Source organism: Fringilla coelebs (assembly GCF_963513975.1).
Source record: "Fringilla coelebs genome assembly, chromosome: 6".
NCBI lineage: Eukaryota > Metazoa > Chordata > Aves > Passeriformes > Fringillidae > Fringilla > Fringilla coelebs.
The window spans coordinates 25,887,305-25,900,894 of record NC_140034.1 but is presented as its reverse complement, the minus strand read 5'-3'; the positions used below and the strand labels follow the sequence as shown (position 1 = coordinate 25,900,894).

Sequence of the window (13,590 nt, the reverse complement as noted above, 5' to 3'; positions counted from 1 at the left end):
AATGAGGTTTTGAAGACAATGAATTATCATAGTGGAATATTTTGAGCTTGAAATACAAAAGTAAAAATGTAGGGAAATATTGATGTCTGCTAGGAACGAACTTAGTTCACTACAGGCTGCTGAAAAACAAGACCCAGATACAAATATTTGTTTATATTAGAGCTGAACATAACTTGCACTTCACATTCACTTTACATGAATGTTTTTCTCTAGTAGTTGAAAAATTACAGTGGGATTGGGGGATACCTCCAAGGTAAGGAAACATCACTGTTTGTATGGCTGCCTTTGTAAACACTTTTTCTGTAGATATCTGCTGTGCACAGATTTAGATGTAGATGCATTCACATGTATAATTGGGGGTATAGACACTTGGTTAACTTGAAAGCTCCAAAGTGTCATTTGTCACATTTATGGTAGGAACTTTAACTGCCTTAAATACTTATCCTTTTCCAAAGTGATTTTTTCTTTTCTCTCTACAAAAAAAAAAAAAAAAAATAAAATAAAATAAAAAAGGAAGAAAAAGGAAAAGAAAAAGAAAAGGAAAGGAAAAAAAAAGAAAATGTACTTCATGAAACTATTGTATATGAAGCACTTATTAGCCGTAATTAAATGGACAATATGAATTTACTACGTCTTTAGGACTCTGGCTTGTTCTGGTTTAGAGCAAGATGATTAATGCAAATACATATTACTTGAGATAACCATTTAGCAGCTAATTTAGCCAAATTTATTACAGCAGTTAGAGGTTTTTCATTTTAGCAGACGGAGACAAGGACATGACAAAAGCCGGCGGTGACTGCGAAGGCACACTGCCCTCTAGTGCGCGCAGCCCGGCGGGAGCGGCGAGCGCGGCGCGGAGCGAAAGGGCTCCCGCCGCAGCCGAGCCCGGCGTTTGTGCATTTACGGGTTTTGTAAAACCGCTCTGCTGCCTCCCGCCCAAAGATTTGCCTTTCATTCCCTTCTCCCGACACGCAAGAATCGGATACAAAACAAATCCCTTCCGACTTGGCAATATTTTGGCTGAAGTGTTACTTTAAACATCTGTATTTTTAAGCCGCCTTGCTGCGTGCGTCGAACAGCACCGTTTCACATTAGTGACTGCTTTTACTTCTTTCTGTTTGCCGGCATATTTCAAGCGTTGGAGAGAGCTCTCACTCTTTGGGTCTAAGCAAGCCATTCTGTGCCTCCCCTAGGCCTCTTTCTCAGCCTGTTGGTGGATTTACTTTGCTCTGGTAGAAAGTAAATTCTCCAAAGACTTTTCCCCCACTGACCAGTGGAGATTTGGTTCATCTGAGAACTGTAAATTCTGTTTGACAAGATCAAAGAAACAGATGTATAAGTTCAGTGGTTGATATCGCCTGCAATGAGGAGAAATGATCAAAGCAGCAGGGGTAGAGTATCTTCCCAAACCTTTCAAATATCCAGAATCTCAAAGAGGTCTACCTAGAAGCTATGAATAAATCACATATAAATTTGCCTCTTTTTTTCCTTTTCTTTTTTTTACAGTTTGACATTGAGTGCATTGGAAATGTCCACACAGCAATAAGTATTCTGAGAACCATAGAGATTTGTAGGGTTTTTTTGCTTTTCTTCTTCCACTGGAGTTTCCAAAAGTAGATTAAAATTTTACTTTAAAACTTGTAAAATGCTAGTTAATATGAACTTCAGATCAGTTTGTCACCTAACTGGCCTTAAATCCAAAAGAAGCCGAGTATCTTCTGCTTATACTTGTGTCACGTTGTACAATGAAGGTCATTTCACCACAATTCTAACATGTACTCCATCTTGCTTGTGTTTTGTTTGTGTTTCCCTGTCAGTGCTGAATAAGGGTCAGTGTGTAACAAAGTACTACCGCTGGATGCAGAAGAACGGAGGCTATATCTGGATACAATCTAGCGCAACCATAGCTGTCAACGCCAAGAACGCAAGTGAGAAGAATATCATTTGGGTCAATTACCTCCTTAGGTAGGTCTCCCAGTCACTTCTCTCGCTTCAGCTGCTGTCTCTGTTGCTTGTCTCTGTCGGTGAGAGGTCTAGGAAAAAACAACAGCCTGCTAGAGAAAGTTAAGAAGAACTTTTCATATAGTCTTCATCAAAAGCCGTGCCGTTTTGTTATAGTTATTGAGGCATCTGTCGTATCTCTGTGCATGAGAATATTCTTGAATTATTATGCTGCCTCAGTCTTGAAATAAACCCTCCACTATTTTATTGCGTGCCCTGAAATCTACTCAATGTGAGCTCAAAGATAAAAATTATCCACCCCAACTTGCAGTAGCTGTGTTATAAAATCTGGTGTGAAGTGTTTGGCACTGTTTTATTTGGATTTTAAAAATGCAGGGAAACAATCTGCTGGTATGGCAAAAAAAAAAGAAGTTATCTCTGAAAGGCATTTGCCAGTTCACTCCAGAGAGAGGAACTTTCTCAGGACAAAAAAGGCTCAAACTACTGTGTTGTTCCTGTAAGCATCAGATAATATTCACACTGAAAAATGCAATATAGGATTTAAAAATAAAAGTGCTATAAACTACTATTTTGAGCTATTGGATCTATTTTAAATAGAAATAGTAGCAATGGCTTGAATGAAAGGCTGTTCCCCGAGAAATTCTGTTTTACCAAAGTATCTTTAAAGGACTGGTTTTGGAGCTCAAGGGAAAACCAACAGTCACTGAGAGACAGTGAATTATGAACCTGACCTTTCTCATCTGAAAATACCTTTCAACACATTCTGTTTTGTGAAAATGTTCAATAAGATCGGGAGATTTTCTGTTTCGTTCCAAAGCAGAACAAACAAACAAATAAAATTTGAAACCTTGAGATTGTCATGAAATGCAATTGTCATTTTCTGGCCTGTTCTCCTTTTAAGTTGCTTGTCATGGTTTGTTACGTTCCCTTTGATGCCACGAGAGTTCAAAGTGATGTCTAGGGGTTAGATTGTGACTTATTATGCCAAGTCCAGCAAGCCCTGAAGAGACTGTGCCTGCCTAAACTTGCATGTTGAAATGCTTTTGATTCCCCTTTTGGGGAAGAGAAGGAAGCAACCCCTGGCAGGAGAGCATTGAAGGGGTGCTGAGGGAAACCTTGCACGGCACCGGACTTTTCGCTGGGACTTGCAATTTTTTGGCCTGATATGATTTTAGGACAGACTTTTCTGAATATATCCTTATCCTGCTACTTTTTTGTCTGTTCTTGCAAGTGTGAGGCAGAATGCAGCGTTTCAAGAGGTCAGCTTAAGGCTGACAATTCTGAACTGCAAATACAGATTCACTGCCCCAGACCTTAACAGGGCTGCAAAATGCCCAGAAATGTTCTCATATTTCCTGCTCTAGCTGTAAAAGTCATGCATAAGAATTATGAACCGTTGCCTCTGTCCCTCTTGCTGCTTTCCTGACAATAGGTGAACCTAGTCCACAAACAGCCCACAAAATAATTTTCTCTACAAGCAGAATATACTAACCAAGAAAAAAAAAAAAAAACCAAAAAAAAGCTGTGTGCTCTTTCCCAGTTCTCCTCCCATAACCTGATTTTTCTAGTGTATTCCATTCATTGGTCTGTTAGAGAAATATTAACATCTTCACTGAATTTGTATTTTTAATTTCGATTTCTCCTTGTAGTGGAATTCACAAAAGATCCAAATGTCCAAATAATATTTTAATAACAGATTAAGGCATAATTAGGTCTACTCTTAGCAGGACTACTGGTCTGTATACATTTCCATGCATTAGAAAGTATGATTCAGCTGTCTGTAAAAGGATAGACTAATTATAGTGACAGGGAGGATTAATGCTGTTCTTGTTCTAGCAACTTGTTATTCACAGTGTGAAAGCCCTCAAACATCTTTTGCTTGGAGGGGGCAAATTTGGGGACTGCCCTGAGATGCAACAGAATAAAGTCACTTTGTCAGGACAAAGCCATAAAGATGGTAATTGTAACACGGCATCTCGATGTGAGCTGTGTGAACTCTGAGTTTTCACAGGGCACTCTAAGAGGCTGAATGTGAGCACACTGCCATTGTGAAAGTGTGTCAGGCACCCCCAGTGCTGCCTCATCTTGTTCCGTGCAGGACTGTGGATTTTCCCTTTTACCAGAACTGAATTTGAACTGCATGGAAATGCTCACCCATTCAAAAATTATTAAAGACTTTGTTATTTTTCATATTCTCTACCACTGTTCCCCTGCATTTGCATGGATTTAAGAAAGGAGCACGTTTTAAAAGGTACAAACCAAGCAAAAGCAGAGTGTTGTCGGGGTTTTTTCCATCTCTCTGGCAGTGTAGCTTTTTTAGATTGCAGTCATGTTCCTTGCTAACAAGTCACAGGTGAGCACCACATGAGCAGATGAAGATATGATTATAATGGGTGTGTTGACAGTTCTTTATCCCTAACATATGCATCTTAACATGCACATGTGCATCTGTCACATAGTTAGAGAGGTTGTTTTTGGTTTCTTGCTGATGTGGATGTATGTGTGCTGTGTTTAAAAATATGTAACCTATTTTATCTAATTTTTGGCCAGATTCTTTGGAGCCCGAACTTCTTTAGCCCTGGCTGAGCACCTTCTTAATAACCTCATGTATGATATGCTTGATTAAAATGTGGAAAAATGGAATGTTGAGAAAAACAGGTATTGAAAGGACTCTGGCAAGGTTGATAGAGAACATTTCTGCAGAGATAACTCTAATAGACATTGCCAGTGGGAGAGAAACAGATTGGAAGAGTTAAAGCACTCTCTCTGTCCTCCCAGGCACAGTAATGGGATCAAAATGAAGATATTTTGTTGTTGGATGATTACACAGTGTAGCTTTACTGCTAGATATCACACGAGCCATGATGTCCCACTTCAGCAAGGATGCTTTGATAGCTCTAAAACTTCACTAGAATCAAACAAGGTTTAGTAACTGGTCAATAAAAGTATTTGACTGCAGTATTAAAATAAAATTCACAAAATTCCTGCTGTGAAGCTCTGAAGCCAAAAATATGTGTTTCTGTGTTTACTCTGCTATTCTTCCTGTTCTTTGTTCCTGAACTTTGATATGAAAAGAGGAAAAAATCATGAAACTGCAAATCATCCAATTGTGTTTATATTTGCTGTATCCTCTTCAGTAACCCAGAGTACAAGGACACTCCAATGGATATTGCACAACTTCCTCACCTGCCAGAGAAAACCTCAGAATCCTCAGAGACCTCTGACTCTGAATCGGACTCAAAGGACAACTCAGGTAACACACATGGTGTGCCTTTGCACCCACAAGAGGTTCATCTCATCAGAGCCACATGGTCAGCTTTTCAGTTGCTTTTCCTCCTCAAGTATTGCTCCATTAAAACAGAAAGGAAATCATATAAAATTAAATTGAAAAACACCAGCAAAATCTTTTCATGACCTTAACATTTCCATTTCCTGAGAATTTCTCTTCACTTTCTTCATGCATTCTTGCCTACATAGCACCAAACTAAATATTTGATCTCCCAGCTGTGCTTAAGGTGTTGTGCCTTGTTTAGGGGACTTGGAATTGCAACTTTGGATAAAATTCAAGCTCTTCTCTTTCCAAAGTAGGCAGGCATTCTACAAAGAGGTCTCCACCGTCAATCTTTATGACTCCTTTCCTGTATAAATACATTCTTGAAGAGTCTCACTAGGGGGCAGTCAAGATTGAAAAAAATTAGAGTTTTATCGGGTTAAAAGTTATATTCAATTAAAATGTGTGGGTTCAAGAATTTGTTTCTAAGATCTTTAAGTCTGGGACTTCAGCTGTTTTTTAAAAGCTGAGTGTACTTCTCAAGTTTTATGTGAAAATTAGTCCTACAGATGGTCCAGTGCACAGATGGTTCGCACATTCCCTGTTAGTTTTAACAGTGGTTACCTAGGCATAGGTGCAAATCATCTGGCCTTGAAAGAAGTGTCTTTTCCTGAAGCCCAACAAGTAAAGAAGTTACTCAGCTGTTACATGTAGGATGGCTAGATAGATAGATAGATAAACCGATAGACAATTTTTCTCTCATGTCTATGAGAACTTCCAAAAACACTCTAGAGAAAATGGATCACTGTGATATAAATCAATCAAAAGCAAGAAGAGGATCAGGATATATTATATTATATTATATTATATTATATTATATTATATTAATTATATTAATTGCATGGATGTTCTCTTTCATCTTTTGCTTTTATTTGTTCTCCTTTGACAGCTTGGTTTAAGTCAATGTGCTGGCTTGCTGACCACTGTCATTGGGAATTTCTTCATCCATTCCCAGTGCTTCCTTTATGCTGTCTTGTTCCTAAATAGCCAAATAACACTTGTGTGAAGAACAGTTTGCGTTTCCCACATGCACTAGAAGTTTCTCCAGGTGCACACATGAGAAATACATGTACGTTCATGACTTCTGAAGCTGATGCAGAGCAAGACAGCATTCCAAAGGTGCACAGATATTTACATCTCTGAAGGAGATGTCTGGGAGTCTTGGAAGGCAGAAGACACAGGGGCTTGTTTACTACAAAGGAATTAAATAGAAATGCTGAAGGACTTGAATTTGGAACGGTATTGTAGATGAAACCAACAAGTTCAGTTCAAGCTGTGATGTAATCCCAGGCAAATATTGTGTAGCTTTAGACCACCTCACTCTAAGACCACTCTTCCCCAGCTAGGAACCATGGCCTTAAAAGAAAGAATCTTCAAAAAAAGGAAAAAAAAATTGTAGGACAAATTCAGTCCTAGGTGGAACAAAAACCTGGATAAGACTTGGGGGTTTACAGCCACTACTTTTTTCCTATAGGTTTTATTTTTCAAAAGGAAGGGTCTCTCTGCTGCTGCTCACACAAGCAGGAGTCCCACTAAGGGACTTGCAAAGTACAGTGTCCTGAATGCTCAGGCAGCTTTCCTGTCAAACCCACCTTCAGCACTTCTGGGAAATAGTTTGGTATTGACATGGCTCCAGAAGTAACCAATATCTTTAGAGGCAAACCAGTCCTTCCCCTCTCCACCTAAAGCAAGGATGTTGAAAAGGGTAGTACTTGGCTCTGATGAGTGAGAAACGTCTTTTATTAGGCAACAAAAGATTTCTGGCTGGTCTGTAAAGGACGGGGTTTCCTGAAACCTTTTTTGACCCTTTCAAACATAGTGTGATAATGGAGCATATTCAGTCTCAAAGCTGCTTTGGCTCTCCAAGTCCAGTGGGCTACAGTGTTTATCTCACCCGTATTAGAATTATAATTAAATGAATTCAGGCAAGAAGAGTGACAGCTTCTCAGGGCTGTAGCTGTGCTATTTTCAATGGCATTTAGATTATTTGGATCAACGAAGAAATTAATTCATTGGCTGATTATTTTTTTCTGTATTTTTTTATACTTTTTTTCCTTCTAGAGAATATGAGAAGACAGTCTAGCAGCATAGCAAAATTGTTCTAACAATAAGCTGGTTTATTCATTCATTTTAACTGGTTTATTCATTCATTCAGATTTATACACGAGTTGCTTCTCCTCTCACACGGGAGGAAATCAGCAGTAATTCCACTGCAGCCAGAGATGCTATGCCACTTCAAAAGTGGCAATGGTCAGAGGAAAATGAGATGAGAGTAATAGAATCTTCATTAGTAAATAGTTCTATATGTGCCTGCCCACTGCAGGAAAACATGGATGTGAAAGAACAATCAGCAGAACATTATGGTGATAATGGGATTGTTCACTGACTCCTCTTTGGATAGCACAGCTACAATGCTGCTGTGCTCACAGCTGTCATCATGATTCTTGTCCAGTGAGCAGATGAAAAGGCCCCCTCAGTTGAGGGGCAGCCATATAGGATAGGCTTCTAGTGCATTAGTCCTGAGTCACAGACATTCATGGTGATCAAAACTGTCCCAACACAACACTGAAAACAACAAACAAACATGCAGCTCTAAAGAAGAGAACATCTTTTGCCAAAAAAAAAAAAAAAGGTTAAAGCAAATCCAATCTCATTGGTAGGTAGAAATCTGGACTTGGATTATAATATTATGTTCCCATTGCTAATGCTTTGTTTCACTTTCATTTGCTCCAGAGGACAATGAGAACTCAAAGTCAGATGAGAAAGGAAACCAGTCAGAAAACAGTGAAGACCCTGAATCCGACAGGAAAAAGTCAGGAAATCAGTCAGATAATGAAATGAACTGTAATGAGGATGGGAACAGCTCCAGCAACCAGGACAGCAGGGACAGTGATGACAGCTTTGAAAACTCAGACTTCGAGAATCAGAAGGCCCCTGAGGACAGTTTTGGCACTCTTGGCTCTATGCAGATCAAGGTGGAGCGCTATGTTGAGAGTGAGTCAGACCTGCGGTTGCAGAACTGTGAATCACTGACCTCTGACAGTGCCAAGGACTCAGACAGTGCAGGTGAAGTAAATGCCCAGTCTTCCAGCAAACATCAGAAGAGGAAGAAGAGGAGAAAAAAGCAAAAGGGAGGCAGCATGACCCGGAGAAGGCTGTCAAGCACCTCAAGTCCAAACGGACTTGACTCAGCTTTGGTGGACCAGCCCCAGCTGCTCTCGTCACCAAACAGTGCCTCAGTGCTCAAAATTAAAACAGAAATCTCAGAACCTATCAATTTTGATAATGATAGCAGTATTTGGAATTACCCACCCAACAGGGAAATCTCAAGGAATGAATCACCCTACAGTATGACCAAGCCCCCCAGCTCCGAGCACTTCCCTTCCCCCCAAGCCAGCAGTAGTTTACATGTCTCCATTCCAGACTCTGTTCTCACCCCCCCAGGGACTGAAAATACTGCCAGCCGTAAAACTCAGTTCAGCACCTCATCCAACTCGGCCTTGGCTCCAGTGTCCTCTGACCCTTTGTCACCTCCGCTTTCAGCATCTCCAAGGGACAAACATCCAGGAGGTCCCACGGCGTCCAACTCTTTGTTGTACACTGGGGATCTGGAAGCCCTTCAGAGGTTACAAGCAGGCAACGTGGTGCTTCCTTTGGTTCACAGGGTAACGGGAACCCTTGCTGCGACCAGCACTGCTGCTCAGAGGGTCTACACCACTGGCACTATTCGGTATGCTCCAGCTGAAGTTACTTTAGCCATGCAGGGCAACCTCCTCCCCAACACCCACGCTGTTAACTTTGTTGATGTTAACAGCCCCAGCTTTGGGCTGGATCCTAAGACGCCGATGGAAATGCTCTACCACCATGTTCACCGACTCAACATGTCGGGACCGTTTGGAAGCGCTGTGAGCGGGGCCAGCCTGACCCAAATGCCTGCAGGGAATGTGTTCACGACTGCCGAAGGACTTTTTTCCACTCTTCCATTTCCTGTGTACAGCAATGGCATTCACACTACACAGACTCTGGAACGGAAAGAGGATTGAAATATGACCACATACTGTGTTCAGTGTTATACTCTGAGGCATAGACTATGTTTTAATTTAGACCTTTAATTCTAGCACTTTGAATTTGAGCAGGTCAGCTTATTATCTCAATATGATGGTCCCCATTTCATTCCCTTTCTCTTTAACTTGACTTATTCTTTAATGTAAAGATATTTTTTTATTTTTGCCTTCAGAGAGTCGAAGTACCAGTTGCCTGCCATTTTGTCTTCTTCTAAGATGTGTGTTTTTTCCTTTGCATCTTTATTAAGATGCCTTTAATATGTGTATGCCTCTGCCATAGAATACTCAGTGTTGTGGTAAAGAGATTTTAAAGTGACAACCATTGGTTTTACTTCAAAATGATCTTGATATGATCAAGATTAAAAGAGACAAGCATAAACAATGTGCCCTGTTTGACTAAGTCAAATGAAAAGGGGGTTTTGTTCCTAATTCCTTTAAAATAGGGGATAGTATTTTAGAATTTTATGCAGAGTTTAATTCTCTTTTTATGGTTAAGATTTTCTTACTTGCACATAAATAATTTGGGTTCTTAAAAAGTTAATTTCTGGCCTGTGACTAGAATGTTAAAAAGTTGGACTAAATGTTAATTACAGAAACTTTAACTTAATTTCTAAAACCATGGTGCTATCATTTATTAATCTGTAATGTCTTCATACAATATGCAGCTTGTGGGCTGGGTTTTTTGGAAAGAATGTGTTCCGTACTGGTTTATAGTGGGGTGCTGCAGTCTCCTTGGTTAGTTAAGACAAAAGCCCTCATTAACATTTGCTGCAGGACTTAAAATTTGTTACCTCCAAACTAACAAGCATAGCCTCACATCAAATTTAAATGGGTCAGGAAGCCTTTTTCAAAAAGAGCTTAAAAACAAAAAACTCAATTTAATTGACGCGAGGAGCAGTTTCTTAGGTGCATATTGTTTTGCTTTATTTTTTTCTCAGTGTAACTGAGGCTAATTTTACAACATCAAATAACACTCCAGAGTAAAAAAAAAAAAAAAAACAGAAGAACTATTTAACATGTTTTATTTTGTTTTTCATTTAATATTATAGAGGGAAGGTTGTAAATTTCTTTTTGTTCTTTGATTTGGGTATTTTTTGTTGTTTTCTTTTTCCTTATTTCTAGTGTTGAAACCAATATGTTTTAAAACTAAAGGATGGGTTAATAAGCTTGAAATAGATAACTACAACTGAAAACTGCACATTAAGTAAAAGAAAAGAAATCTCCTATTTTGTCTTTGTTGCCAGAAATCACAGTGTAGTGTCAAACACTCCAAATGACTGTCAAATATAAATTCTTCTTCCACTCCATCTTTGGCAGCTGTTTGTTAAGGCATCTAATAACAGATGTGAGAACTGTAATGTGTACAATGTGTAAGTGTCCTTGGCTGTCAGTCCCATTGCAGTTTCAATGTGTGTTACTATATGCAGTATATACTAAGCTAATGTAGTTGTTTTGTCCTTTGTCTTCTCTGTGCTTTATCTCTAGTCCGGAGTGGTAAAGTCCCATTCCTGCAGTCCTAGTGAACCAGTGATTCTTGGGGGTTAGTGGTTTTTGTGTGGTGGCCTTCCTCTGTAATGTCACCTTATGCTGCTTCCACTGTCTGTATACCTTTTAATTTCTGCTGTTGCTTTGCTGTTGTGTATTCTCAAACCTCTCTCTCCCCCTTCCTTTCTCCCCTCCTCCTCCACACGTTTCCCGTCTCTCTTTCTCTCGCTCTCTCGTTCTCTCTTCTTCACTCTCAGAGATAAAAGACTCTTAACTAGCTCAAGGTTAATGGAGCCATTTTTCCCACAGAGGAATTCTGGGTATGACTTACTCTTCCAGTGTACCCCACAATGCACTACAGAGTAATGCTCAGATATATTAAGCAAATTGACGCCATGTAGCCTCAGTTGTTAACATTCCCAGAGTCCTTGTGCTCGAACTGTAAGCAGAGGGTGCATTTCTTTGGTTTTCTCCTAGGTAGGCTGGCAGAGCAATATGTAGAGCAATTACCAGTGAGATAGGAAATTCTTTCAAAGGTCAACTGGCATTGTTCAAAAAGGAAACCGAGCTTAGAATTGTCATATATATTCGCTTACGTGTGCAATGCTAATGTATTAACTCAACTGTCCTTTGAATTTTTGATCACTCACTGCGTTGAGTCAATTTCTGCAGTAGCTTTGAATTTGAGAAGCAGGTCCAAGCCACAGAGGAGTGATAGCAAAAAAGGAACTGGACGCTGGAAATTTAATTAATGAGCTTCTAAAGGTTCCACGGGAAGGATTTATGTAGGTCTGAAAAAGGCGAGAAAGCTGATTGGGAAATTCAAAGTTTAATTTTGGAAGCTCTGCTCTAGCTATGGAACAATCAAAGGACTGCACCTATCAGCTACAAGAAACAGCTAGACAGCTGTTGTTGTTTTGGGTTTTTTTTATAAATGTTTCTGTGTTGTGTCAAAATGATTTCTGGTGATTTAAACTAACAGATAATCACAGCTGCTGTCTAAATCCATAGTGTTTAAAATTACAAAATGAAAAAAAAACTTCATTACCTGTGAAGACTGTGTCTGTGTTTTTAACTATTTCTTGTACAAATATATGAAATCTTTTATGAGGAGACTGGTGCCAAGTAGCTGAATAATGGGGCAAGGGATTCTGTTCGTATAAATCTTAGCAGTGTTACCAACTCTACAATATAAAAAAATTAAAATGTTAAAAAGTGACAGCTATGGTACATTTATTTTGTGTTAAGCTAACCGAATCTAACTTCTTGAGTGCCTGGCTTATTTGAAACATTTTTTTCATTGATCATTGATAATGCTGCAAATCAGAAATGTACATACTTCATTTACAACAGGGTTCTTTTTATACTTTTGTAGATTCTCATACATGTCATACATGGTTGTCTTTATGTAACTTAATTTTTTTTCATCCCGCAGGTGCCATTTTCATAATAAACTTCTCTTGGATTTGTTACTATCTGGCATCATTTCTTTTACATATAACCATCCTGACTAATGAATGCTGGTAGTATTTGTTTGAGCAGGTATTTTTTAATCATTTTGTAAAAAAAAAAAAAAAAAAAAACAAAAAAAAACCAAACTAAAATATAAGAAAAAAATAACCAAAAAATGAAAGAGGAAAAAGCAAGATTTTATTAACACTTGTGAAATGAAGAAAGGAAGCTGTCAAGATGTAGGTTAAGAATGCTAATCCAAATACTACAACAAACTTGCCACCATTCTAAATTCTCAGCTACCCCAACTCATTGTCATATTGAGCATTTTTATGCACATTATCAAAGCTGAATAATGAACCTGCAACATTAACCACTATAGAAAGTGTGCATTTTTTCCTTGATTAATGCACACTGGAAGAGGTCAGCTTTTGTACATTAATCATTTAAAATGCACTTTATATTTTCATTTTTGTACTCTACAACGTTACAGTGAAACTCTTCAGTCACATTATATCCTACCTAGGCTGCTGATTCTTTTAAATGTGTACTTTCTTTCCCCAGAGTGGCGACCTGTAGGTAGTTGGTGTCGTGCTGCTAGATATTCTATTCTGCCTTACCAACTGAGGACAGAAACATTTGCCAGTGCAGAACTGACAAGGCAAAAAGCCTTGGTCCCACAAATGAAAGGGGGGAAAAAAGTCAAATACACTTTTGATTACCCAGGAACCCACACACAGTGGCTGGCCTAAAAAGGGAGCAACCTTGCGTAAATTCTGGGTAGAAAAAGGCCCGGATCAAGTGGTTTTTGTCTCTGCAGTAAAAAGCAGGGAGAAGCTAAGGCCCAGGAGATGCCTCCCCAGGTTCCCCTTGGTGTGTGCAGACCCTGTGGCTGCTTCTGCATGTGCAGAGGATGGGCTGGGGGTGGGACAGGAGGGGAGTGGAAGCCTTCTCACCCACTGCAGTCCTGCATTCATTACAGTGCCTCTCCCACCTGTGACAAATATTTCCAAACTCCATCTTTTATTTCGTTATGCTGAGTATGCAGTCTCTAAGAATGCAAATTTGCCAATAGCCAAAATCTCTAAGCAACTTGGAGTGCCTAATCTTTTCTGTATGTCCACTTAAAAATTAATGCTGCTGGGCTTGTCATTCTGGGTCAAATTCTGCTTGATTTATAAATGCTGAGTAAAACTGTCTATTCACAGTTTGCAGCACAACTCCTTACTGTGAAACATACACTCAGCTGAAGTAAGAGCATGTGAATCTGGCTTGCTGGGCTGATTAAAATTAAAG

General features: G+C 39.3%; 1 protein-coding gene across 6 annotated transcripts in view; it reads left to right on the top strand.

Annotated features, from left to right (window-relative positions):
* The window catches only part of NPAS3 (neuronal PAS domain protein 3), a gene marked incomplete at both ends in the record, with an annotated part of 583,871 nt that extends 574,535 nt beyond the window's left edge, over positions 1-9,336 (top strand). For 5 of the 6 annotated variants that reach the window (XM_084207725.1, XM_084207724.1, XM_084207723.1 and 2 more), the window contains 3 exons: positions 1,818-1,965; positions 5,100-5,227; positions 8,027-9,336. In XM_084207725.1, coding sequence (XP_084063851.1) covers positions 1,818-1,965; positions 5,100-5,227; positions 8,027-9,336 — 1,586 coding nt within the window. The remainder of the gene's footprint in view (positions 1-1,817; positions 1,966-5,099; positions 5,228-8,026) is intronic. The other variant, XM_084207726.1, reaches the window with a different exon arrangement.
* Positions 9,337-13,590: the final 4,254 nt, after the last annotated feature.